Consider the following 26860-nt stretch of genomic DNA (forward strand, 5'->3'; position numbering starts at 1 on the left):
CCTGGAATACTGCATACAGATCTGGTCATTCCACTTCCCAAAAGATACAGCAGAAATCAAAGTGGTCTAGAGAGGGTTAGTAAAAGTGATTAGAGGCTTGAAAGCTTTACTAATTGGGACTCAAATGATCAAGAACTAAAGGTGGGTAATGTAATTAATGCAAATCAACATGGATTTTTGGAAAATACACCCTGTCAAACTAACTTGATATCTTTTCTCGATGAGATTACAAGTTTGGTTGATAAAGGGAATAGTGTTGCTATTATATACTTAGATTTCTGTATAGTGGTGTACTGAGGGTCTCCGGGGGGTCAAGACTACATAGCGCCTCCTGTGTACCCCGCCAAGAAAGGCTGGACCAGGTGGCGACCGCCCCGCACTGAGCTGCTGCTCCAGCCCTGCAGGAGGCCGGGGGGGAGGGGGTGGAGGGGCTGGGCTGGTCCGTCACAATGTGCAGGGAGGGAGGTGCCAAGAGTCACCCCTCAGTGCCTCCTGCGTCCCCCCACCCACACCCATCGTGAAGGGCTGTCTCCACACGACGGGTCCCCCCGCACTTACCTGCCGCTCCAGCCCAGCCAGGGTGGCCTCCCCCTCCCCCCCATCCTTGGGAGGGGGGTGCTGGCATGGCCCATCCCCCTCCACCCTTCCTCGGTACGCCACTGTTTCTGTAAGGCATTTGGCTTGGTATTGTGTGACGTTTTGATTAAAAAACTAGAACAATTAACATGGCACACATTACATGGATTAAAAACTGGCTAACTGATAGGTCTCAAAAATATAAACAGGGAATCGTCATCAGGTCTGTTTCCAGAGGGGTCCTACAGGGATCGATTCTTGGCCTATGCTATTTAACATTTTTATTAATGGCTTGGAAATAAACATAAAATCTTCACTGATAAGGTTTGCAAATGACACAAACATGGGGGAAGTGGCAAATAATGAAGAGGACGGGTCACTGATTCAGGGTGACCTGGATCATTTGTCAAGTGGGCGCAAGCAAACAATGTGTTTTAATACAGCTAAATGTAAAGGTGTACTTTTAGGAAAAAAAAATGTAGGCCATTTTTACAGGATGGGGGCTCAATCCTGGGAAGAAGTGACTCTGAAAAAGATTTCAGGGGAGTGGTGGATAATCAGCTGAACACGAGCTCCCACTGTGATGCTGTGGCCAAATGAGCTAATGTGATCCTGGGATGCACAAACGGTGGAATCTCAACTAGCAGCAAAGAGGTTATTTTACCTCTGTATTTGGCACTGGTGCAATCACTGCTGGAATAGTGGGTCCAGTTCTGGTGCCCACAATTCAAGAAGGGTGTTGATAAGATGGAGAGAGTTCAGAGAAAAGCCACAAGCATGATAAAGGATTAGAAAACATGCCTTATAGTGCTAGATGGGGCCCAATCAATCTAACTTTACAAAGAGAAGGTTAAGGGGTGACTTGATTACAGTCTATAAGTACTTACATGGGGATTTAATAACGGGCTCTTCAATCTAGCAGAGAAAGGTAGAACACAAGGCTTGGTTTGCCATGGACTGATATAAGTCCTCAAGACCAACCTCCCTCTGCTATCTGCCTGACTGACGCTTTCCAAAGATGACATCTGTCATCAGGGCTGCCTCACAGAAGGGTGGCTGGCAGGCCAAGAGGTGGTTGGTGGTGACTCTGCTGTGGCAATGTAATCTGAAGACAGCGCTTTGGCTGGAAGATGTCAGTCTGCTAGACAGGACGAGCTACTGTGCTGTTGACATAATAGATCAATTGAAACATGTCACTGATACCGAAGAGTCCCTGCTTCTTTCAGAACATGCCACACTGTATTGCCACATATGAGTTAAAAAATCATGACTTGGGTCCACAAAATATCATGAGGTTTAAAAAAAATAAAAAATAAATAAAAATCTAGTAGTGTATAAGTAACAGTACCTTTGGGGTTCTTTTTGTCTTCTGGTGTCAGTCTTTGGGGTTCAAGTCTTCAAGCTTTTCTCTGCAACCATGAGGGCTAGAAACATCCTTTTTTAAAAATGAGAGCTGAGATTCTCACCTAATCATATGACTCTAGGAGCTGGGGCTTGAAGAGAAACCACCAAATATTGCGAGCCTTGCAATAAAATCATGAGAGCTGGCAATGCTGCCCAAATCGCAGAAAACTCCCACCTGTGCCAGAGAGCGAAAGACAGTGAAGCACTATTGAAAACGCTGCACTAGAACTTTAGCCATTTCCACATTTGGTTCAGGGAGAACTGGGGCTAAGTTCCATAAAGTGGTGTGTATGCAGGGGTCAGGAGAGCCCGCTTGTGTGGGTGATGTTGCCCTCTGGCAGTCAGCCCTGAACCTACTCATGCTCATCCCAACTAGGCAAGACCCCTTTTAGCTGAAGTGTGAGAGTCCTGAGCTGCACGGAACTGAAGTGTCAGGACTCCAGGCCCAGTTCCTCAGGGGTGAGAAGTGTTTTAGCCAGTAAACGGGGCCTGCCTTTCCCACACAGCCCGTGGGTATTTAAATGCAAAGAGGGTAAATTGAACAACAAACCAGGACGCACAAGAGTCAATGGAAACCTGCCAGGTCTGGAATTCTCACTGGCCAATTATATTTCCATCGTTTCTTCAGCCTGTTTTACAAAGCAAGGGCCCATTTATAGTCTTCCCCTCTCACCACAAGGGGTATGTATAAAGTTGACTGACACTCAGGGCAAACATTCCATAAATAGTTATTATTTACCCACCTGTTTTGACGACTGCTTATTGTGTACACAGAATTATTCCTAATTATTTTCCTTCATTTGGAAATCAAGCGGATCGTTCTAAAGCAACTGTGCATGGGATACAAAAAGACTGAACGCTCACACAAAATAGCTCCTAATGCTCTCCACTAGGTTTAAAAGGCACCAATCTGAAGGTGGCAATTTGTTATGAAGTCAAGGCCCACCACTCGGCAGAACATTTGAGGCAGTGGTCCTAAAAGAATAACTCCTTGTATCATAAAACCTGCACAAAATCGTCAGAGAAATTGGAAGATTACAGGTTCTAATCCAAAATCCACTGAAGTCCGTGGAAAGACTCTCGCTGATTTCAGTGGGTTTTGGCTCCACCCACTGAAAATTCGGAGAAGTTGGCAACAGGGTGCAGAGTCTTCAAACTCCTAGGCTCAAATCTGACCCATCTGACTGTTTTACCATGAAACGAGCTGGTGGTTTTTCAGCTCATTTCCTAGTGGACAGGTGTCCACACCTAAGGCAACCTCAACAGGCATAACTCGTTCAGCCATGTGGAAGTTCTAACGGAGTGACTAAGGCCTGAACAGACCCTCGAAACTGAGCTGCATGGCCACTTTCAGAAGGGGTTTTCTCTAGAGCAGGGCTGAAGCACATTAGCCAGGCAACGTGTAGGAATCTTGCCCTGTCAATGCCTGTGCCATGCTTGTCCTGGAGGGAGGGGATTTCAGAGGTGTCCATCCAGTACTTTACACCAAAAATGAGTAAGCCAATTATATTAGCTATTTTTCCTCCTTTGCATCCCTATATCTGTCTGTCACTGGTGCTCACTGCGGCACCTTAAGTGAAGATGGCAATGGCAGGGACCATTGATTTCTCTAAGGCTATGCCTACATTAATGACATTTATACTGGCGTAACTATAATGGTAGTTACAGCGCTGCAAAATGGAACTGCAGAGGTGCGGCACGAGGGTTTACACCACAGCAGTTTACTCCAATATAAATTTTCTTAATGTAGACAGGATTTTCTTCTCTGCAGTAGCCCACGCTCCTGTTGGTGCTATTATATAGTAAATAAATAACAACAATAATGAATTACCACCCTCCCAAAACCTGCATAGCTTGGAATCGCTGCTCCTTCTGTACGCCCCAGCTGCAGTAGGTTTGAAATGTTCACAGCTGTACGTTAGGGACAGTGGGTGCTCCACTGTCCACTCCTGCTGAGGGGATGGAGCATAATGCATGGTTTTGCCCTGCAGGAGAAGAAATACAAATGAGACTCCTGCTGCCAAGGGGTTTACAGAATGGAATGATGAATTGGTTCAAAGCAAAAAACGCAAGTTTTGTTAAAGCAGTGAACGTGCACGTTTAATACAGTGATGTAGATCATCTAGCATGCGAAGTGACCTGTAATATCACAGTGCTGAAGAATGTGTAAACAGACCCTGGTATTGAGAGTTTTTTAAGTGTATAAATGCTCCAGTGCCATTTCCACGGTCAGTTCTCACGTTTCTGATTTTTAAAATTAAAGCTTTCATGTGCCTATAATTCAAAGGCCGAGGAGTGGGAGATCACATCTTTCAGATGAAGACAAAAGTAAAGTCCTGCCCCTCTGTGCTTGCTGAAGCCTGGCACTCTTCACTGTTGCAATGGTCAGTATAGGATGAAGTGACACCACAGTTTGTACATTGCTTTGTAAAATCCTTTGGGATGAAAAGCACTAACCGTAAGATCATTAACTGTTCTTAGATCACTAGTTTGAATCCAGCCCAGTTTGGTAGTGAATGAAAATTATCACCTGACTGCTCTTTGATGCGACGAGTTGGTGGTCTTGGCCCAGGTCAAAGTGGATTGGTGTCCTCATCAAACATCATTAGCAGCCTTGTTGGCAGTAGCATTAAAGAAGCCAAGAAGTTACTGGTCATGGATAGGAGACTGAGTTACTAGTAAGTTACTAGTGGAGAACTTTCCAGGGTGGAGCGGTAACCTAGCCATGAGGACTATGAGCATTTCATAAAATCCTGGGAGGGAATTAGACAATCACACTTGAATATTCTACGCCTGTAGTCAACCTTGTTCTGCTTTTGCTCCTTCTGTAGCTGCTCTCTGACTAAATAGAGGGCTCCCATCTTCCCCAATTCTGTCAGATCTGGCACTTTTCAACAGCACAAAATTAACCGTAGGCAGACTGAAGTCTGCCATTTCGTTTGCCAAGTTGGTGAAAACTTCATGTACAGCTGCACATTTCATCAGCCTTGCCAAGTCTCATTCATTCTGGATTAATTTTAAGGCAATTTTTAGAGTGAGGGTGAAGGATTAATGCAGTGTTTCAGCAGTATTTAAAATCTCTCTCTCGCTTTAAATCTTTCATTCAAATTGTCCCAGCGTGGCTATTCTGGAGTGTATTTGATTTGTGACTTGGAACGATTCACTGATAGTGACATTTTTGTTCATCTGAGAGCTTATAATGTACAGTGGGTGGGTGGCTACAGTGCCATCCCCTTTTAAGCATGAATACTTGAAAGAATTCATCAGCAATAAACCTTATAAAACTAAGTGAAAAGTACCTGGCCAGTAATAGCATAGCATCCATGATTAAACACTTATGAGTTCTTCACACCACAAGTCCAGCTGGAACTTTGCAAATCAGTGTAACTGCTACCTATAGAAAAGCAAATGATTTACAATATAATTTGTACTAAACCAAAAAGAATTTACAACCCAAAGGTTACATGTTTGAAATCTTAATTTTGTATTAAACTATTTTCCTTGTTTGTCTTTGAAACATACAAGAATTGTTATCACAGAATCATAGCACTGGCAGGAACCTCGAGAGGTCATCTTGTTCAGTCCCCTGCACTCACGGCAGGACTAAGTTTTATCTAGACGATCCCTGACAGGTGTTTGTCTAACCTGCTCTTTAAAATCTCTAATGACGGAGACTCCACAATTCCCTAGGTAGTTTATTCCAGGGTTTAACGACTATGACAGTCAGGCTGGACATTAGGAAAAACTTCCTAACCTGCCCTTTCTGCAATTTAAGCCCATTGCTTCTTGTCCTAGTCTCAAAGGTTAAAGACAACATTTTTTCCCCTCCTCCTTGTAACAACCTTTTATATACTTGAAAACTGTTATGTCCCCTCTCAGTCTTCTCTTCTCCAGACTAATCAAACCCAATTTTTTCAATCTTCCTTCAGAGGTCATGTTTTCTAGACCTACAATCATTTTAGTTTCTCTCCTCTGGACTTTCTCCAATTTGCCCACATCTTTCCTGAAATGTGGTACCCAGAACTGAACACAATACTCCAGTTGAGGCCTAATCAGTGTGGAATAGAGTGGAAGAATTACTTCTTGTGTCTTGCTTATAACACTCCTGCTAATACATCCCAGACTGATATTTTTTTTTTTTTACAACAGTGTGACCCTGTTGACTCATATTTAGCTTGGAATCCACTATGACCCCCAGATTCCTTTTCCGCAGTGCTCCTTCCTAGGCAGTCATTTCCCATTTTGTATATGTGCAACTGATTGTTCCTTCCTAAGTGGCATACTTTGCATTTGTCCTTACTGAATTTCATCCTATTTACTTCAGACCATTTCTCCTCTTTGTCTAGATCATTTTGAACTTTAATCCTATCCTCCGAAGCACTTGAAACCTCTCCCAGCTTGGTATCATCTGCAAACTTTATATTCTCTGTGCCATTATCTATTCTAAATCATTGATGAAGATATTGAACAGAACCACACCCAGAACTGATCCCTGCGGGACCCCCTTGATATGCCCTTCCAGTCTGACTGTGAACCACCGATTCTCTGGGACCTGTTTTCCAACCAGTTATACCCCCACCTTATAGTACCTCTACTAGGTGGTATTTCCCTCATTTGTTTTATAAGAAGGTCATGCAAGACAGTAACAAAAGCCTTACTGAAGTCAAGATATACCACATCTACTGCTTCCCCCTATTCACAAGGCTTGTTACCCTGTCAAAGAAAGCTACCAGGTTGGTTTGACATTATTTGTTCTTGACAAATCCATGCTGTTACTTATCTTATTATCTTCTACGTGTTTGCAAATTGATTGCTTAATTATTTGCTCCATTATGTTTCTGGGTATTGAATAGCTGGGCAGTGACTCATTGGCTGGTGTGATCCAATCTCTCAAGCACAAAAAGTAAAGGATTGCTCACAAGGACTTTGTGGAGATGTTTAGTGCTGCTTTAGCATCACTTTAAAATACAGATCAACTTCCAAGCAGAGTTCTTTCTGAATGGCAGAAAAGCCATTCCTTAAGTGCACAATTACTGCCACACATCCACAGGACCATTTTGCATGCCACTGTCCCCAAAGTACTAGCAATGAATTTGAATGCAATGAACACCACATGCAAATATATTGTTAATGAACAATTCTCCCAGTAAAATAGCATTGGTGCTTTGGCCAAAACCATCAGAAGCTAGCCAGTTGTATTTATTATTGGGCTAACCTGGTTTGTAGATCTTGTGAAAACTGCATGCTTTCTTTCCTGTGGAATTCAGTTTTAAAACATGACAGTGATATCTATCCAACAGTGAATGGCCACTGCAGGATCTGCTGCATGATAACCAAATATCAAAGTCGTTGACCTACTGGTAGAACCTGTAACAGGGGAGAAGAGCCTTGTCAAAAATGAAAGCTGATTGGTTGGACAACGGTTGAACATTAGTTGCAATGACTGAAATACTTGCACCTTCCCCTGAACTGTAGAACGAGTACAAAATTACTGGTTCAAATATTAAATGTACTTACCATCTTTGGTACAGCTGAGAATAATGTACATTCACATCAAATAGATGGGCTGGCGACAGCCTCTTCCAGTGTTTAGCAGAATGAGTAAATAAATATTTTTTCTTCCTTTTAAATGGCAAATTGTGTTTTGGCTGCCAAAATGGTAACAAAGGACCCTGTCTTAGGACTTATAGGTTCAGCACCATGCTGATGAAAACACTTTGCTAAATCATCTGTCTTGATTTTAAAGGGCATAAAAAGAGCCTTGGAATTTTTGGAGTGTGTGTTTGACGCAGAATTAATGCTCACGAAAGATGCTAACGTGATAAACCTGGAGAACAAAGTCCTTTTCGCATCCCTCAGAACTGGCACAGTACCACTAGCAGACAAAGCTTCTCACACTTGACTGCACTAGGGAGGTCAGAACTCTGATCTTGAGGTATTAGAAAAGACCAAAATAAAGCACGAGGTGAGCATCTTATTTCTCTGAATCTGACTGTTAGTCCCCAGCCCTCCAGAAGTTGCTTTCTTCCATCACTTGTAGCAGGGTTTAAGTGTTAACATATTGAAAAGGGGAAACGGATACGATCCAAAAAGATTTCAGGCCATTGGGTCTAATTGATGTAATATCAAATATTTACACAGGATAATTTGGGGATACCATGGTGATGAGCATGAAATAAATACCTAAAGCCCAGACAGATAAGGCATGGCAGGAACATCTGATAGCTAAGCAGCAGAATAGGTTCAGGGTGGGCAGGCTACTGTAAAATAATGAGTCGTTGGTTTTTAGACATATAACCCTTAAATAAGAGAAACTTTGTAGTTGCCATGGCCCTTAAAATACCTTTGACTCCGTTAATCAGGAGATGTTATGGAATTGACCTAAGGATGGTGTTTTCCTTATGAGGATAGCTGACTGACAACTTAGACAAGAAGAACATGGAGAAACAGAGATTGAACCAAAATCTTCACAATTTCCAAATAGGTGAGGGAGGGATGTTTACTTGCTCTCTTCCTCTTTAACTTTTATATCAACAATATAGCAGGAATTTTGAAAGGAGACTGTTTCTTTCCCTCAGGGCATCCTTTTGCTCTTCTGCTCTATGCTAGTGATATCCTACTTTCCCAAGCTCTAATAGATTGCAGGAGATTCTTGGACAGCTTTTGACTGAAGTCAGCGATATTTGGCTTCCACCTCTGAGAGAAGATGGAAAAATCAGCATCACGAGATGCAACAAATCAATTGATTTTCATACCACGGCCTGACTATACTTCAGTTTGGACAATGGGGACAATTTCTGTTCCATCACGAACCAAAAGCCAGTATACTGATGCAAGGAAACCTCTGGTTTACTAGAACCTTAGGTGGTAACTTGGCCTCCAGCCAGCATTTGAAGTTTTCAAAACCCCAAAGAGTCACAAGCTCTATATGCAGGAGAATCAGAGAGTTAATGGAGGAGATCATCTTTGAGAGATAGAATAGAACTTTTTTTTTTTTTTTTTAGCTGAAGTTGCTAACTCTTCCTTTCTGGTAACACCTCAGCAGCCTGAGCAAAGACAAAGACTTAAGAGCTATAAAATGGGCAAGAGAATGGTAATGACAAGGCTAAGATTCTGGCAAGAAAATAGCAAGGTGGGGAGAGGTCATCTGCTGAAATTGCTTGTCCAGGAGCAATAGGAAAGAATAATAACCAAGATTTAATTCCTATTATTAATTCAATATTATTAAATTGGATTATTAAATAATCTTCATATTAAATGCAGGATTTAAAAGATCTCCTATTTATTAAAATAAACTCTGGTTCTCTGTATTGGAAACCACTGATAATGTTATAAAACCTGTTAAGTCTAAACTATGTTATGTCTAAAAAGAAAATCAAAACCCTTTGGCCAAGTGTTATGTGCAGTAAGTAATTACGATGCAAAATAAATACAATTACAGTCTGTGTGCAGGGTTTTTTTTTTTTTTTTATTACTGCATAATAAATCTTTCACACAAAAATAATGAAAAGGATCCTTAAGAGTGGTACTTTACAGATCTGAAGGAAAATAGAGTATTTGTGAACACATCAGACTGCAGACTCCAAGACATTTCTAGACCTGTATAATGCTCGGAAACTTGAAAGAACCAATCATACTAGGATGGATTTCAGTGTAAACCTTGGATTCCCCTACTGCTCCAACTTTGGATTCTGGCTCCCGCTGTTACAAACCTGCTGGGCCCCATACGCATTATATTTTAATTAACTGCACAAGAAAAGTATTGCATTGGAACAAGCAAGCTTCTCTTTTACTTTAGCGCAATGTCATTAAGAGGACAAACTGAAATTATTACATGTGACTCCTTCATCGATTCAGTGTCTTGTTTGACCTCTCTTTATCAGATTGCAGGTTTATGAGTCCCTTTGCTTATGTAAAGTTCTTTTTAAAGAAAATCAGATTCTCTCAAAGTTGACACACCCGCCAATAATTGGGAGGTCATGGATGTTCCCAACTATCACTGACGTCAATGGTGGTGGAGGATGCTCTTTACATGGCAAGATTAGACTCTCAGTGTGGTTACATCAGTTGAAGAACTGAACCATCCAGTTAGTCTCAGAATCCACAGTTTAAAGTGCACTGTTAGAATGACCATTCTAACGGCTGTGCAGTTCTCCTGACTCACAAACACTCTAGTCCTTTATTTAGGATAAAATTACAAATCACTACAGCTAACACAAAAGCCATTCATTCCCCTTTGACTTTTGTTCAGAGATGTAAACCCCCCCACCAAACCCAAAATGTAACACAAACATACCCACATTTTCAGTCACAGATCAATTGTTTCCCATATTTTACACTCAAAAGAGCTGACGCTCCTGGCTTCATGTTGCCTCCTCCCAAAAGCTACCTCTACTTGAAAGCTGTAGGAATACCTACGGTAGGCACAGCTCTTTGTAATTCTAGTTTTAATTCCATAGGGAAAGCAATTTTTTAAAACCCAGCAGTTCCATTTGTCCAAAAGGACTTTGCTTCCAAACAAGCGGGTAAAAACCAAGTACAATTCCACTTCAGCAAAAGAAAAATGAGCACAGGAAACTCTTTAAAGCCACTCAGATGATGAGAAAGTGTATGTACACTGCCCCCTCCAAGTCTGTAAACAGAACATACTGGATCAGGCAGTGAAATGAGGGATTTGCCATATATATGTGGGAACCAATTCCCTTATCTTTATATTTTGGCATGCAGTGTGCACTTGATCTAGTGACAGAGACTTCCACAAAACAGCACAAAGTGTAGCAGGAGTTTCTGTGAGCAAGTGGAAGTGAACACTGTCAGGAGCTTGTCCCAGAGACCAACAGATCCGTGATATGCCGGGGGAAAAAGTCACTGTTAAAATAATGTCAACCTATTTCTTTTGCTTTTCTACCTGCAGAGAGAACGTTTTAATTATTTTCATTAAACTAGGTACCTCAGGAAAGAACACTTGAAAACATTCATTCTGAAGCATTCCACATTCTGTTAAATCCATACCTCTGCTGTAATGCCCTTTAGCAGCAAAAAAGGGGAATTTTTAACATAAAGGTTCACCAGGGATTCCCATCAGACACCGTTGAACTTTTTATGTGGCATAGCTCTACTTTTACAAACTCTTTTCTCTGGAGATTTGTTTATGTGGTCAATTTCCAGGAAAAGCTTTTGTACAGAAGTACTGTAATGTGAGTCTGTGAGGGACTTTCCTTTGGAAGCTTGTGTTTCAAGCCCTATAAAGAGTATTAACCGTCAAAACTGTTTTGACAGCTCTTCAAAAGAAAAGTCTCACAGTTGAAAACCCTCCTACGCATACCACAGTATCCTCTCTGTCTAGAAACATCATTTGATTAATATGCAGTCTGCTAATTCACTCAGATTACATTAATAGAGGTATTTTAGAAATTGTAGACATTTCAATGTCACCAAAATAAATGGCCATGAGAGGAGGCATGGTACTGGTTAGACGAAGAGTCCATTGTAGAAAATGACAGTGTTCAAAGACCTTGACCCAAAGAAATTGCATCACTTAAAGGTAATAAAAATATAAATGCCACTTCCAAATCAACTACCAGGCTCTCTTTCCTCATTTCCCCATGTTAGTTTAAAAAGCTCTCAGTTTTCTTGGTGGTGGTAACATCGCACTGCATGTCTAAGGCCTCATTTTCATTGGATAAGCTCTAGGTTTCACAAAATAGAAATAAAAGTTTGCATACACGCTTGTCAGTTTCTCTCCCACGCCACAATCTGCTTCCAAGCATGTTTGCTGCCGTCTGGTACCAAAATGTCCAAGTTGTACTGTACAATAGTAGCAAGCTTCATTCTCGCTAAGCTTTACGTTTAGAGGATGCACACTGGGAGGGGTCACATATTCACAACGCAGTTTCGAGTTTATCCGCCTGGAATAAGACAGAGCAGAGCTGGCTCTGTTGTTTGGCTTCTTCTCCCTCAGCCAGAGTCCATTGTAAAAAGCTGGATGTCTTGTGGGTTCCAGTACAGACCCACAGCAGAATTGTACACCAGGGACCAGACATAGGGGATGAAGAACTCTTCGGGCTGCTCCTCCTCCACATACTTAAACTTCAGTTCTGGGAATTTCTGCAACAAGAAACAAAAGCCTGGTGAATGAGGGTTTGCATCAATTCTTAAACCTGTAGACACACCTCATCCTGGTTGCTCCAGTAGATCTCCGGGTGTCACGCATGAGATGGGCCATTAGCTAACGCTAAACAGATGGAACCTTAATAACATGAAAAGTTGTGAAAAGGAAAACTGTAAGATACAGCAGCCCTGGCCAACACTTCTGTCCATGCACATGTAGATCTGTTTTAGTTGATATAAAAATGAATTATGCTATTATGGTCCACAGCTCCTTGAAAAGCAACTCATTTTGACAGGCCCTAGGAATGTGTATGACATTTTATGATTTGTTTCAGGAAAACAAAATGTTATGGTAAACTGACTTATTTCTCCAACTTTTGAAGACTGTTCTATATACAGATGTCTCAGCTCTCTCCTTCCAGGAAGTGTGGTTTGAGGAAGGAAGTGTGATTAGATTAGGAAGGCTGAGTGTCTGGACTCCTGGATACTATTCCTCGCTCTGCCACTAACTCACTTTGTGGCTTAGGCAAGTCATTAATTTCCCGTGCCTCAGTTTACCCATCTTTTAAGAAGGATAGTACTGGGCTGCTGTGAGACTTAATTAAATTGCTTGTAAAGCCATTTGAGCCCTTCAGATGAAATGCATTAAAGATGAAATAGAATGGAATACATGTAAGTTCATACACTATACCCATCTGAGTGCCTTTTTACCCTGTTATCCTGACACACAAATCCACCCCCCCACACACACACACAATTACTGGCCAAACTATATCATTTCCACAGTTAAAGAGACAAGGAAGGTGAGGTAATATCTATTATTGGACTAAGAGCTGGGCTACACTAGAGTTTTGTCAACAAAAATCAGCTTCTGTTGACAAAACAGTGGAGGTGTACATATTCAAGTGCTCCTCTCACCCATGTATCTCCCTTGCTATATCGACATCATAAAATCACCTAAACGAGAGGTGTAGGGCTTATGTTGGCATAGGTAAGGTGACGCAGTGTCAGTGTAGACACTGCGCTCCTTACATTGGCTGTTAGCTATCATTCTTGTCAATTGCAGGCTTCAGCTGGACCCGCTCCAGGTTGGGTGAGAAACCCCAGGCAGCTTCTCCTGGTTCCTGGCTGGAAGCGGGGAAGGGAACAGCCCCGGGCAGGTCAACCCTGGCTCCTGGCTGGGAGCAGGGAGGAAAGCAACCCTGGGCGCCTGGGAGGGAGCCGTGAGATTGACAAGGCTGCCTGGCTTTCTGCAGGAAGTAGATGGGGAGTGTGAGGCTGGGTTAACTGGACCCCACTTTACGGGGGCAAGAAGCCACGAGTGGCTTCCACTGGCTCTCGGGGGGTACAGGGGAACAGGGAAGGGAGAAGCCCCAGTTGGCTTCCCCTGGCTCCCTCTGGGGAATGTGGTGGGGGTCAATGGGGGCCCTGGAGTCTGTGGGGCAACTGCCTGGGGAGCTGAGAGACCAGGCTGTCAGCCTCCCACACTGCCTCTCTTAGGTCAGTGGAAGTGCTCCTAGAGAGGACACACTCCACCCACCCAAGGAGGACAGTAGTGTGTGGACATGCACCAGGAGTAATTACTGCGGTGGCTGTAAATCGACCTAATACGAGTCGACTTATCTTTCTAGTGTAGACTAGGCCTAGCTTCTACTGGTGAGAGAGGCAAGCTTTCGAACCACAAAGAGGTCTTCTTTGGATCTGTGAATGGTACTCTGAGCATCACAGCTAAATGAAAGATGGAAGAGATGGTTTAGCATAAGTAGTTAGCCCACATTCTAAGGGACCATTCAAGGCAGAGTAGCCCAGTTAACATCTTGTATTTAGCGGCGATGCTCGGCGTACCTTTCCCAGACCTGAAGAAGAGATCTGAGTAGCTGAAAAGCTTCTCTCTCTCTCACCAACAGAAGTTGGCCCAATAAAAGATATTACCTCACCCATCTCGTCTCTCTACCATCTTGGAACTAACACATCTACAACTACACTGCACACAATCATTTCCACCATGTCTGGTGCTCTGCTGTACCATCCGTGGGTAAAGCACTTTCCAGAATTAACGTAGCCTGTCCCCAGGTAGTCTGCTAGCCTGCCTCCACAGTCTCCAGTCTCTTTCACCTCTTCCCTCCAACAGTGGAACATAGAGCACAGACAGGCAGCCCCCCCAGAAAGCCAGCGTATACACTTCCTAACACAGCAGCCATTAGTTTACTGTCAATTAGCACTTTTTAGGGAAGAGCTGAACATATTTCTACATTGTGCAATTCATTCATTTTATCTACTTCTAAATGTTGCCTGTGTCAACAGCCTGGCAGGGATGCAGATAAAAGCCACATTACAGTAATCACTGGGGTAAGATAAAACATGGCCCATTTCATTATTAATAAGGATGTGGCTAAGGCTAAGAATAAACTGCCATGGTGCAACATGATTAGAACAAGGATGACAATGGCTTAGAAGCCTCTTTGCCCATTAATAATGAAGGGACACCTTATCACCTTTCTCTAGCTCAGACTGTCAGTGCTTCCGTGTGTTGGCCCGACAGTCTCTTCCCATCGGAATGTCTCTCTCTTGAATGGAGTTTTCTTGGCCACTTGGCATCCAGGTTTATTTTGTTACATTTATTTATTTTGTTTATTTGTGCTCTAGGGAGCAACAAAAACATGGAAATAATTTCAGATATTTCCCTGTGTTGTCATCATCAAAGTAGTTTGATGTGAGCAGTGCCTTCCTATACAACTGTAATTACAACAAGCCACAAATTAGTCTGGCCTTTGGCTTGAAATGTGTTGTATTAGGAACGTTCTGCAGGTGGACAGAAAAGTGAACAACCTACCCATAGATGCACTCAGGGCCATGCCTTGGGCTTGTATAATGTGTCAGGTTTAGTATATTCAAATGAATGCCAATCACACCTTGCTGTGTGCTGCTATTTGTCAGAATGTGCTGAAATCCTCTTCTGGCCTGTACCCTATGGCTCTACTCACAATGGGTCAGGATGGAGAGAGCTACAATCCTAAACATAGTTCTAGCTAGTTTGGTTCTGAACTATATTAGGTACTTACATGGCCCTTGTTACTGTAGTATCTGAGCGCCCACAGTCTTTGACATATTTTTCTTCCCAATACCCCTGTTAGTTGGGCAGTGTTGTTATCCTCATTTTATAGATGAGGAATTGAGCCACAGAGAGACTAAGGCCTGGTCTACACTACACGGTTAAGTCAATGCAAGGCAGCTTACATCAATCTAGCAGTGGATGTGTCTACACTTAAATTTCATTCACACTGATGTTACGTGCCCTGCTACACTGACTGTATAACACCACCTCCCCGAGTGTATGGAATGAGGGTTGATTAATTAGGTTGATGCAGCATCAGCATAGACACTGCACTACGTATGTCAACTATTACTGGCCTCCCAGAGCTGTCCCACAACACCCCACACTCTACTGTTGTGAACTGCGCTGTCCAGAGGTCAGGGGGACAGAAAGTTGCCCTCCAATTTAAATCACCACACATTTCTGAAATGCTTTTTCCTGGTTGCCCGGCTTGGCAAGCACACCTAGCAGCTCGCCATTGCTGAGTGCAATTGCCCAGCTGACCATGCCGGCTACACGCTCCAGACACACTGCTGTCTGGAGTACACAGGGGGTATTGGATCACAGCTCTGATTCAGCTATAGAAATGTGGACATCTACAGATTGCTCGGGAGATGCCGGACAAGGGCTACAACAGGGTCCAGCAGCTTGTGCTTACCCAAAATGTTCTCCTTCCTTCTCATAAGCATTCCAGACTTCTCTAATGTTTCTTCTCCCACTTCATTCTCTCCTTCCTCAATTCTAAGTACCCCATCTTTCATCCATCATCCCCAACCCACAATCTCCTTCCTTATGACCTCTACTGTGCCTATTTTCATCTCTTCCCCCAGATATCCCCACGAGCTTTCCTGGTGAACTTCACAGGTACTCTGGCATCTGCCTCACATCCCTTCCTCCTCCTTCCTTAATGTTCCCCCCAGGTCTCCTTTCAGCTACTGGCATCACCCATTTCTCCTCATCCCTACAGTCTCCCTGGCACTTCCCTTTTCCTTTCTAACCTCAGGATTTCCTGGGAATCCTTTTGCTTTCCATTGGTATCCCCAATTTTCCTGTCATTCTCAGTTCCCTTAAATGTCACTCTTTCCCCACCCGCTCCCAAAACCTCCTGGCCTCTTTCATGACCTACTATTCCCTTAAGAATTTCTTCCCCCACCCTTTTCACAAAATTCCCTGGTATCCTGATCTTCCTCCTGTGTCTTGGGTGGGGACCGCATCCCAAGAATTACCTTCTTCCAAATTTCCACCGTGCTGATCCTCAGCATTCCCCCTAATTATTTCCTGACTTTGTGGTCAGCGTAGACAAGGCCAAGTCATGTTCAATTTTGCACCAGCTAACTCAGTGCTTGAAACTCATGTTTAAAGCATGATTACATTTCCTAGTGTAGACAAGTCCTTACATGGGTGCCATCTTCCATGCCAGAGGTGGTTGTGCTTTAGTGTTGCAGAATGTATGCTATTAACAAAGTGGTCTGGAATACTTTGGAGTGAAAGGATAAAAATATAAAATATTATAAATGCTGCTACAGAAGTGAACAAAACTGTCTTTAAGAAGAAACCCAATATATATTTCCCCAAATCCCTGGCTTATATTATCTCTTTAAAGCAACACAATCTACAACCAGTCATTAAATTGCTTGAAGCATGGACTCTCACATAGCCTGTTAAATAGTGTCCTTTTAACATAAACAAACACAAATGTGGTATTAGAAACACCAACAGCAATGGCTGAGAAGTTCTGCTCTCCCTAACACACTTTCTTTCAGCTAAAAGGAAAGCATAGAATGTTTCAGATGGTGTTACATTTTTCTTCAGACATTTTTTTCAAGACTTTCTTCAAACTGATCAGTGCTGTCATCACCTGTGACTCTATGGTAGCAATTTAATAATCAATTCAAGGATTAGAGATTATAACCCACTGTAATAAAATGTGATTCATTGTCATGCTGGATTTTTTTCTTGAAAACTTTGCAAATTTATCTTGAAAATTTCAATGTCGATAATAAGATTTTAGATATCTACAATGTTTTATGTCAGTGTTGCTATGGTTTGCAGATATGGCATGCAATTTCAGTTATGTATTAATAAAAAGAGTACAAGTAATGACAGAAATGACCAGACTGATTAAATACCTAAACAGTGGACACTGGATGGCTCACTGGGTTGGTGAGGAGATATGGAGCTTTTCACATCTAGCTCACTAATTCCAATCCAGCCTCTGTAAAGTCAGTATAATTATCAATGGCTGTTTAGTGGCCCATGTCAAATTAATTGATAGTCTAATGTGAAAAGGCATCCACGTCATGCACAAAAAGCTACCATAATTGACCCCCTTTCTGGCAGTTTTAACAAAGAGGCCAAGAACTGAATGCGCATGGAGAGTAAGCCATCTTGTTCCTAATGAGGCTCTCTCCAGTTCAATCTTGAGGCATGCTGGAGAGCCAGAGTGGGGACTATCCAGGCTGTCTCAGTTTTGAGAATAGCAAAAGTCCCCAATCTCCAGATTTACCAATCAAGCACCTCTTCATATTTCGTAAGTATAAAGAAAAATAATCCTGTATTGCTCCATTTAAAAAGGTCGGGGTGTTTATCAAACACACGCTAAGTGAACATTTATGATTATCAAGGTAAAGACTTCTCTTAAATGAGCTGTTCCTGACTCACTAAACTGATTTAAAAACAGTTTACAATGACAGCAGGGATTAAGTATCCCCTAAAAGGTCAGACAGTTGACATAAATCTTTAACAATTTTTACATACAGTAGTTCAAAGCAGTAAAAGCATGTTTAAATGCAACCTTCTGCAATTTATTTTTACATGTACTATTTCTAAATGGATGAAGTGGGGCCTTTGACAACTGCAGTAGAAGTATGAGAGACAGTACTGAATCATCACTCCAGGACAGCTGTAAAAGTACCTCACATGACACAAGTGTTTTAGAACAGTCACGAGAAACACAAACATGCTCATTTAACAACAGACACACACAGAGATTTGTACCATAGACAACAAAATTCCACATACTGCAATTCAGACTAATAATCCGGGAAACTATTTTCTTCTGCATGCTGTTTAGCCTAACTGAATTCTGGAAAAACAAACACGGAGGCCAAGATTTTTCAAATGTGGCTATTGATTTTGGGTGCTTCAGCTTCTGGATACCCGCAATGAAACATTTCAAAGGGCCCTGATTTTCAGAGGGTGGGTGCTCAGTGCTTTCTGAAAATCAGGTGCCTCTAGGACACTTCAAGTTGTGCACGCAAAAATGGATGCATCTAAAATCGCTAGCAACTTTTGAAAATTTTATTCAGGGAAAATCAGCCCCTAGTTCTTTCTCCTGTCATGATCTAAACATGATCTAAACATGTCCGGCCATTCTCTGCATTTGTGGGCAGCCACTACCTCATGAAGCAAAAGCAATCCGATAGACCCAAGCTAGTTTAAAATAGAAACAATTCTAAAGACATTCTGTTAGTTTGAATTTTAAAGCCTGAGGTAATGCTAGGATTTCAATTGCAGCCTTAAATGCAGAGAGCAAGTTTATCAGCTTTGGTGAATCAACCTATCACAGTGGCCTATCTTGCTTTCTTCTGCTAGACAAAGCAGAAGTCAGATTTAGTGGTTGGAGCAGTGGTATAACTAGACAGACCAAGAGCTACAGACTGTCTGAGCTGTTTATCATACGATTCGATGAAAAACCACAGGAAGTCCAATGAACAGATGTAGAATTAAACTGCAATAACTTTGCTACCACAAAAGTTCAACGACAAATTTTTCCTGCACCTAAAGATTAGAAAGACAGCATCACAAGTAGCTGATTACATTGGCACAGCTCCAGAGGGGCTAACGCCATTTAAAATTCACTATTTCCTCAGCCCATCTAAAAAAAATAAAGTTATGATTTAGGGCTCAATGTCATGTCAGTGGCTGATCTCCATTTAGCAACAAAACATGAGCAATGGCACATGGAACTGGTCTAAGATTGACTGAGTAAATCAGGATAGGAGGTCTTACAGCAGCTTTGGTATTGCTTTGGATGGAAAGCCGGTTAGTCATATGGACTGGGGCAATAATAGGAGAAAGGAAAAGTATCAAAGTATGGGGTTAACTATTTGGCATTGGAGACACCTCCTTTTCTCAAATAGCGTATATGTATATTGTTTATAGAAAAACAAACAAACCACAAAACTCCTAGCAGCCTAATTCCTGTTGACTTTCAAGGAGACTCCTAAATCATTTTGAATATGGGATATAGATGCTTTTGAAAACTCTTCCCTTGGTCTCATTTAGCAGCCCAGTGGCACATTGTCAAATTACAGGCTTCATACTGCTTCTGCTAATAGGAGTGCTGTGTGGGGAGCAGCTGTGTGATCTGACTCTGTATTAGCAGTTCATCAAAGCTAGCAAAAAGAATTAGCTAAAGATTCAGCATGATAGTGAAGACTTACTCCTAACGTTATATGCATCACAAGGAAAATTTATCCCAACACGGCTAATTAATGCACTGGAATGACATACTGAGGCATGTGTGTTCTTACAGCATGTCAGTCCCCCTCAAATGTGCCAACATGCAAGGCGTTAAGAGTTTATCAGCACAAGAAGAATAGCTAAACAGCCCAGCAAAATCCATGAGGTCTTTTTCCAGACTTGATCTCAACAGTCTCAATTTGTGCCAAACTAATAGCTGATCAATCCAAAATAATGCAATAGCAGCACTTTGTACCCATTCCCTGGCATGTATAAGAAGACTATGTGCTTTGGAGGTGTCCCGTTTTCCAGAATTTCTGGAAGGGCATTTCTGATCTGTTATGTTAGGGTACCAGGAGATGATATCCCTATCAGTGGTACTTCAGTTCTTTCTGGGGAGGCCATACAGTTCCTTTCTCTTGGTTCCACCAGCAACATTTGCATCGCTTCCTTTTTTGCTGCTGACAGAGAGTCTCTCTGATGTGGTTTAGTTAAGTGTCTGTGTGGTGTGCACTCTGTCTGCCTGATATTTTTATGCCTTTTGCAGATTTACAGAATAGATACCAACTCTGAAAAACTCATGTTGGGAGAGACAAAGGAGGCCCCAGGAAATGTACTAGGCAAAACAAGATTTGTAGATTTTATTCAAGGATCTGTGTGTGGGGTGGGTGGAGATTATCAGGGCAGGGAGGGATGCTGTGAGTGAGAAGTTTGTCCAGAAAGTGAAGAAAACTGAAAAGTGGAAAAAAAAAAAAAAAAAAAGGAAGGTTTGGAAAACATCTGCATGGGTAAAAATTTTTTATGTAGTTTAAACAATAGCATGGTCTGTATAGAAAATCAGTTTGGGAAAATGGTATTTTTGTGGGTTAAGTCAATTGTCCAGGTAACCCATGCTCACCTTAAGTGAAGTGACTATTTGTAATTATGCCACATATATGCTAGTAGTTCTAATAAAACATGTAAATTTACACAGCACTTTACAAATCCAGATACAACACTCTCTGCCCTGAAAAATTTACAATCTAAACAAACAAAATGTTTCAATAAGTTTAGGTCACTGATATGATCTTCCTCATTCATATCACTCAATTCAAAGGGAGGTACAATGAACGAGCATTAAAACATACTATCAGCTAATGTTTGCCAAAGAGATTACAATGAATACGCTTTATGAGATTAGGGATGGAGGTAAGGAGAAAGTATATGTATACTGAGTTCAGCAATTGCGTGATTTATGTCATATGGAGAAGCCAACTCATCTCTGGAGGAACATCACGATAGTTGTCAGTAAACATCCATGCAGAAAAACACAGTCATAATCCCATTGAGAGAAATTATTGCAGATAACCAAGGATTCTGAGTAAGATTTTGTGCACTATCAGAAACCCCATGTGCAGGAAACATTAATATTGTATTGCAGTGTTTCTCAAACTGGGGATCCTGACCCAAAAAGGAGTCGGAAGACTATTGTAGGGGCGTTGCAAGAGCAGCGACTGCTGGCCGGGCACCCAGCTCTGAAGACAGCACTGCTGCAGTGCAGAAGAAAGGGTGGCATGGTATTCTGGTGGGAGGTCATGATAGCCTGTAATATTTTCAAAGGGGGTCCCAGCAAAAAAAGTTTGAGAACCCCTGACCTAGTTTAAGTCTGTGAACACTGTGACATACTTAAATGCAATTAGAATCAACTGTTAAGGCTATATATTATTGCTTGGGGGCACAAATGAAATTTACAGTGATAGCTTTGGAGAAAAAAGTAATCTGAGTAACATTTGTCACTGTTCTTAAGAACTTCTCTACCTCAATTTCTCACCTTAGATTTCTAGATTTCTCACCTTAAAATTGTGTTTTATTGGCAAAAAGATACCGAACATCAAACATGTGAATACATCTATGTCACCAAAGCAATGCACCAGCAAAAAACGCTCATCTTCATGTTTTTATATGGTACAGAATGTTCTTGCTCTCTTCTGCAGCAATGAGATTGATTATCACAATTCATAAATCCAAACAGAAGTTGCAGAAATATTCTTGCCTCCATATCACCCTTTTAATCTGTAAGGATTCCTAAAGCACATACCAATTTTTACAAGTTTTAGCTGTAGTTTTGCAGCAGACGGTAACAACTGTTTCTGTAGAACAGGATTCAGGATAGGGCTGGGTATTCACATGAATTACGAGAACATCCACAGTTCCTGGATAGGATTACGAAGATACAAACAAAAAGGAATATGCACTCTGATGCTTCAGAGTTCAGGCAACCTCTAAGGATTTTAGGAAGAGACTCCTGACCAGTTACTCACCTTGTGTGTCTTGAACCTTTCTCTGAGGCATCTGGTGCTGGGCCATTTTCAGACAGGATACTAGACTAGCAGAAGAAATTGAAGACTGGAAAGGGAGCCTAATGTCCACCATGGCTGTTTTGTGTTATCCATAACAACACTGGCTGGTTACCAGTATAGCTTGTCATACCAGTGGCTCATGCGAGAAGAGGATCTCAGAACAGAAGGGAAGCACTCATCTAAGACCATTATTATTACAATTTGCCTGCCATTGCAGGATTGTTCTTTACATTATCTTGTGTAACTGGATATGCATCTATCATGGATATTTACAAGATGGCAGCTCGGAAGTTAAAAGTCAGACAGAACCATGGAAAAAAGTATGGTTTGGTATAATGTAAGAGAGTGCTAGGGAAAGATGCAATAAAAACATTCCAAGGCTATTTTGAACACTGCAGAAGCTACAGTAGGAATAAGGTTGACATGTTATAGGATGATAGGTCTGGAAGATAGGTGTAAACATCTGAAGAATGGAAATTAGTCAATTATAAAATAAGAACCACCAGTCACAAAGAGGAAGAGAAGTATGGTCAGCCTTTGCAAGATCTGTTTGGATCTATAATAGGTTTTCCTGAAGATACAAGAGAAGTCTTTATTTTGTAGTGGAGAGAATACAGTGGTGGTGCTGCAGGTGATGATAAATAACTTCATAATGAAAGCATATAAGTAAGAATGCTGAGGCAAGTTTTCAAGGCTGAAATCCTGGGAAACAAATCAGGGGATTATTTAAACCCACTGATTAAACAAGCAGCAAACTACTGACAAAAATATATAAAATGGTTCCAGCTTCTAACTCTGCTAGAGCATTTATGGTACCATTAGGCACAATACCTGACAGACCACTCAGACAGAGAAGTAAAATCCTTTGGGTGTTTTTGAATTTAGGGAATTAAAAACTGAAAAACAGAATAATCCCTAGACTTGCTTTTTACTAGCATTAAAATATATTGCTGCAAATTGTCAGTTTTCCTACTGCACAAATGGAGATGAGCCTCTTGGACTAAGAGAGATAACCTTTATTGACATGAAATGGACATATATTGCTTCCTAACTAAGGATTTGCAGAGACCACACATTTCGTAATGAGTAAATGCTATTTTTGTCAGTGTTAAGGAAGAGGTAAATGAGTTTACGGCTCAAACTTCCTGCTCTTCAGTCAAAACCCAGACAGCTATCGAATGAATGCTGGGCAAAGCTTTTCACAACAACAAAAAAGCAATGTGTTTGTGGAAACTATTCTGATTATAAATTTGAACTGCTTGTATTACATAAGGAGCTACAGATTTACTTCCAATATACATAGAAGATGTTGATATTTGTAACTTGATCAAGAGTATGAAAATATGGCTTCTGGTTTGCAAACCCTGCAGATCTTATTCAGGCACAGCTCACACTAAAGTCAGCAAGAGCTATGCCTGAGTAAGACTACAGAATCTGGCCCTCAAACTTACCCATTCACCTGTCAACGTAGCTATCGCATCTCATAGAGGTGGATTAACTATGCCGACTGGAGAAGCACCCCGTTGGCATAGTAGTGTCTCCACAGAAGTGCTACAGCAGCACAACTGCATCGCTGCAGCTGGGCGGCTGCAGCATTTTAACTGTAGTCCTTTCCTAAGTGTGAAATCTTAGCCCTATTGAAGTCTTTGAGGCCAGGATTTCACCTTAAGTCACTCCCATTCTTCACGTGTTAATGTGTTCTAGTTACATTAAATGAATTCCATGCAGCTTACTTTACCGCCGGAGGACCTGTGTGTTCTGCAGACTACACAGGAAGCACAGTCATTTCATATCTTTACTTTTCTGAGTACAAATGTGTTTTAAGACCAGCCCCGATCTAAGATGTAGAGTTGTCTAATAAGAATGAATATGGAAGTAAAAATATAATATAGGCTCAAAATTACTGTGTTTTTACATGGTTAAAAATAATCTTGTATCTTTAAAAGAAGATGTGATTTCTAAGACTTTCCTCCCAGGATTTGTAAATGGACCATGTTTAAAACCTGCTCCCTTTCAAATGTGCTACATCTAAGGCTATGTCTTCACTGACAGAGGCAAATTCACGGACGTCAGATCGATTTCTCTGGATCGACTGAGCAGTCAGTGAAGACCCGCTCAGTTGATCCAGAAATCGACGTATTAAGACCACCTTCTCAAGTGGCGCAGTGCAGTGAAGACGGTGCGCAGAAGAGAAGCAGAGAAGTCGACAGAGTTATGCAAGTTTTTTGCGTAGCTTGCGTAACTTCAGTTGACTGCCGCCGAATCTCGGAGGTAAGTGTAGACAAGCCCTAAATCCAAAAAAAAGAAATCGACTTAAGGAAGTCATGAATCCCAATTGCAAATTGTAGGCTGGGTAAAGCGGGAAGCCCCCCTCCCTCTCAAAGGTCTAGAACTGGAGTATCCACTTTATTGTTCTGAATCCAAAATGCAACTAGATCACACTGCCCAGAGATAGGAAATAAATAAAAAATAATGAGTGTGTGTGCTTATTTAAAGTGGGATTGAGTACAGTAAATCAACACTGTTATTAGTAGCACAAGTGTTTCTGTAACTGTAGTGCCTTAGACAAAGTTAACAGTGCTCTCAGATTCATAATTTTACCTGTACAGTGCAGTGCTGGTGTTTATACAATGGGCTAATACAAAACAAGAAGGAATACTTGATAATTCAGGATTTGCCAAAGGGTTCCATGGCATTACACAGTGTGTGCTTCTTTGTTTATAAAGGTGTATTTTTGCTTGGTTTCAGTATTTAGTGAAAGAAGCACATTTATAGAGTAGCATGTCAGATATAAGAAGATTGGCTTTGAATCCAAGAACTTACCTATATAATTCAGGGCAAAAATCTTCTTTTGAATCCTCTCATGGTAGGTTTTTTATTTTGTAGTCTGTGTTTGGAGCTTGCATTGACATTAATGGGAATTTGACTTAGGGAATGAATGCAGAATACATAACACATATTTGCACTATGGTGTTTCTCAGGCCTGGTCTACACTTACCTTGAAATATGGCGGAAGTCGACGGGAGTATGTGAAGCTTGCGTAACTCCCGTCGACTTCATAACTCCCCTTCTACGCGGCATCTTCACCACGCTGCACCACTTAAGGGGGTGGTTTTAATGCGTCGACTTCTGGATCGATCGAGCGGGTCTTCACTGACTGCTCAATCGATCCAGATAGATCGATCTGACGGCGGTGAATTTGCCGCCATCAGTGAAGACGTACCCTCAGAGAAAGCAGAAGAATGGTCCAACATTTAGAGGCTTGCTTGGACGCAAGATTCCTGGCTTCAACTCCCAGTTTCACAGCAAACTTCAAGTATAACCCTGGGCAAGTCACTTACTGTCTTTCTGCCTCAGTTCCCAATCTGTAAAATGGAGATAAGAGGACTTTTCTATCTCAGAGGGGTGTTGTGAGGATAAATACATTAAAGATTAGGAGGCATTTAGTCTACCTATATTAGGTATTTATATGGCTCCCATCATCATAATATAGCTAAGTGCAATGCCAACATGCAACAAATGTCCAGTATAACAGATGAAAATATGGGCTGGGACCATATTGCAACCCTGATACCACATTCAATCTAAAGGGACTTGAGCATCTATTATAAATTGAAGTAGTTTTTTGACATAGTTTTATGGCCTTTAAAACAAGTGAACATCTGTCCCCTTTAACAACAATTTAAAAGGCACAAAGCTGCAACAGGAATCAGAATATGATCCCTCCCTCCCCAGGCCAGCAGGGGGTGTGGAAGTTAGCACTTAGCCACTGGGGAGAAGGTACAACACATCATCCTCTGACTACCCTCTTGGTCAATGAATGGAGTGATGGTGGCTTTCTCGGGAGAGATGCATCCAGCCCTTTCAGCAATCTGAGTTTCCAAATTACCTATAAATACATAGGAGGGAAGAGCCAATCTAGTCCAAGCCTTGTACAATGACATGAACTTTAAAGTTGGTGTCTCTACAAATTATGACAGATAAATGCCCTTTGAAGGTTGTAACTGACATCACAAAGGAAAGGGGTAAAGCAGGGGTTCTCAAACTTTTTTTTCTGGGACCCCCTTTGAAAATATTTCAGGCTGTGATTACTCCCCCCCCAAAAGTGATGACTCCTCCATGCCATGTTCACCCTTACTTCTGTGCTGCTGCTGGGGATGGTGCTGCCTTCAGAGCACCTGGTCAGGAGCCATTGGTCTCTGTTCACTGCTCTCTGCAGGGTTCTGGCTGTCAGCCATGCATGGCATGTGCAGGAGCTGACAGCTCGCGACTCCGTCATAATAATCTCATGACCGCTTGAGGGATCCCGACCCCCAGTTTGAGAACCTCTGGGTTTAAGCAACTCTCACGCTGGTGCATTCATTTTCTCCCAGTTTAATGTTTTAATCTTAGTTTGGCTGGCATGATTTTTACTACTGAGCTTAGTTTCTGGGTCTGTCCTGATCACTGGGTGTCATGGACATAACACACTTGGCTCTTGTGGAGAATAAGCACTGCACTGGGTCTCCCTGCAGTAGTCTCTTTTGCTGATCTAGGAATGGTCCCAATGGACTGTGAAGGAAGTACTATCCAATTAAACCATCTCTAGACTACAAATACAGCCATGTTTTGGTAATGACTATATGAAACTCATCTGGTTTGGAAACAGGACTGATTCACGTCTCCTCAGCAGCTTTCCACAATACACCCACATGTCAGCTGTGCTTGTGCGTCTACACTCACACCAGCCATGCTGTGTATCAGTGCATTCTGGGAAAGATCTAAACAGCTATCTTATACTGCCTGAGCAAGGGATACTGTTCCTAGAGGAAGGTGCACAGCAATATACAGAGCAATGCACTCTGGGCTATATCAGTAGAGTACAATTACAGCC

The 26860-nt window shown here is 41.8% G+C and overlaps 1 protein-coding gene across 2 annotated transcripts in view; it reads right to left on the reverse strand.

Moving 5' to 3' along the window:
* Positions 1-9429: 9429 nt before the first annotated feature.
* The window catches only part of DYM (dymeclin), a 382124-nt gene continuing 364693 nt past the window's right edge, over positions 9430-26860 (reverse strand). For both annotated transcript variants that reach the window (XM_067545393.1, XM_067545392.1), the window contains one exon: positions 9430-12087. In XM_067545393.1, the coding sequence (XP_067401494.1) occupies positions 11938-12087 (150 nt within the window). In that variant the 3' untranslated portion in view covers positions 9430-11937. The remainder of the gene's footprint in view (positions 12088-26860) is intronic.

The sequence above is a fragment of the Emydura macquarii genome, unplaced genomic scaffold (assembly GCF_026122565.2).
Source record: "Emydura macquarii macquarii isolate MOO-44397 ecotype Brisbane River unplaced genomic scaffold, CSIRO-AGI_Emac_v2 contig_1045, whole genome shotgun sequence".
Classification (NCBI taxonomy): domain Eukaryota; kingdom Metazoa; phylum Chordata; order Testudines; family Chelidae; genus Emydura; species Emydura macquarii.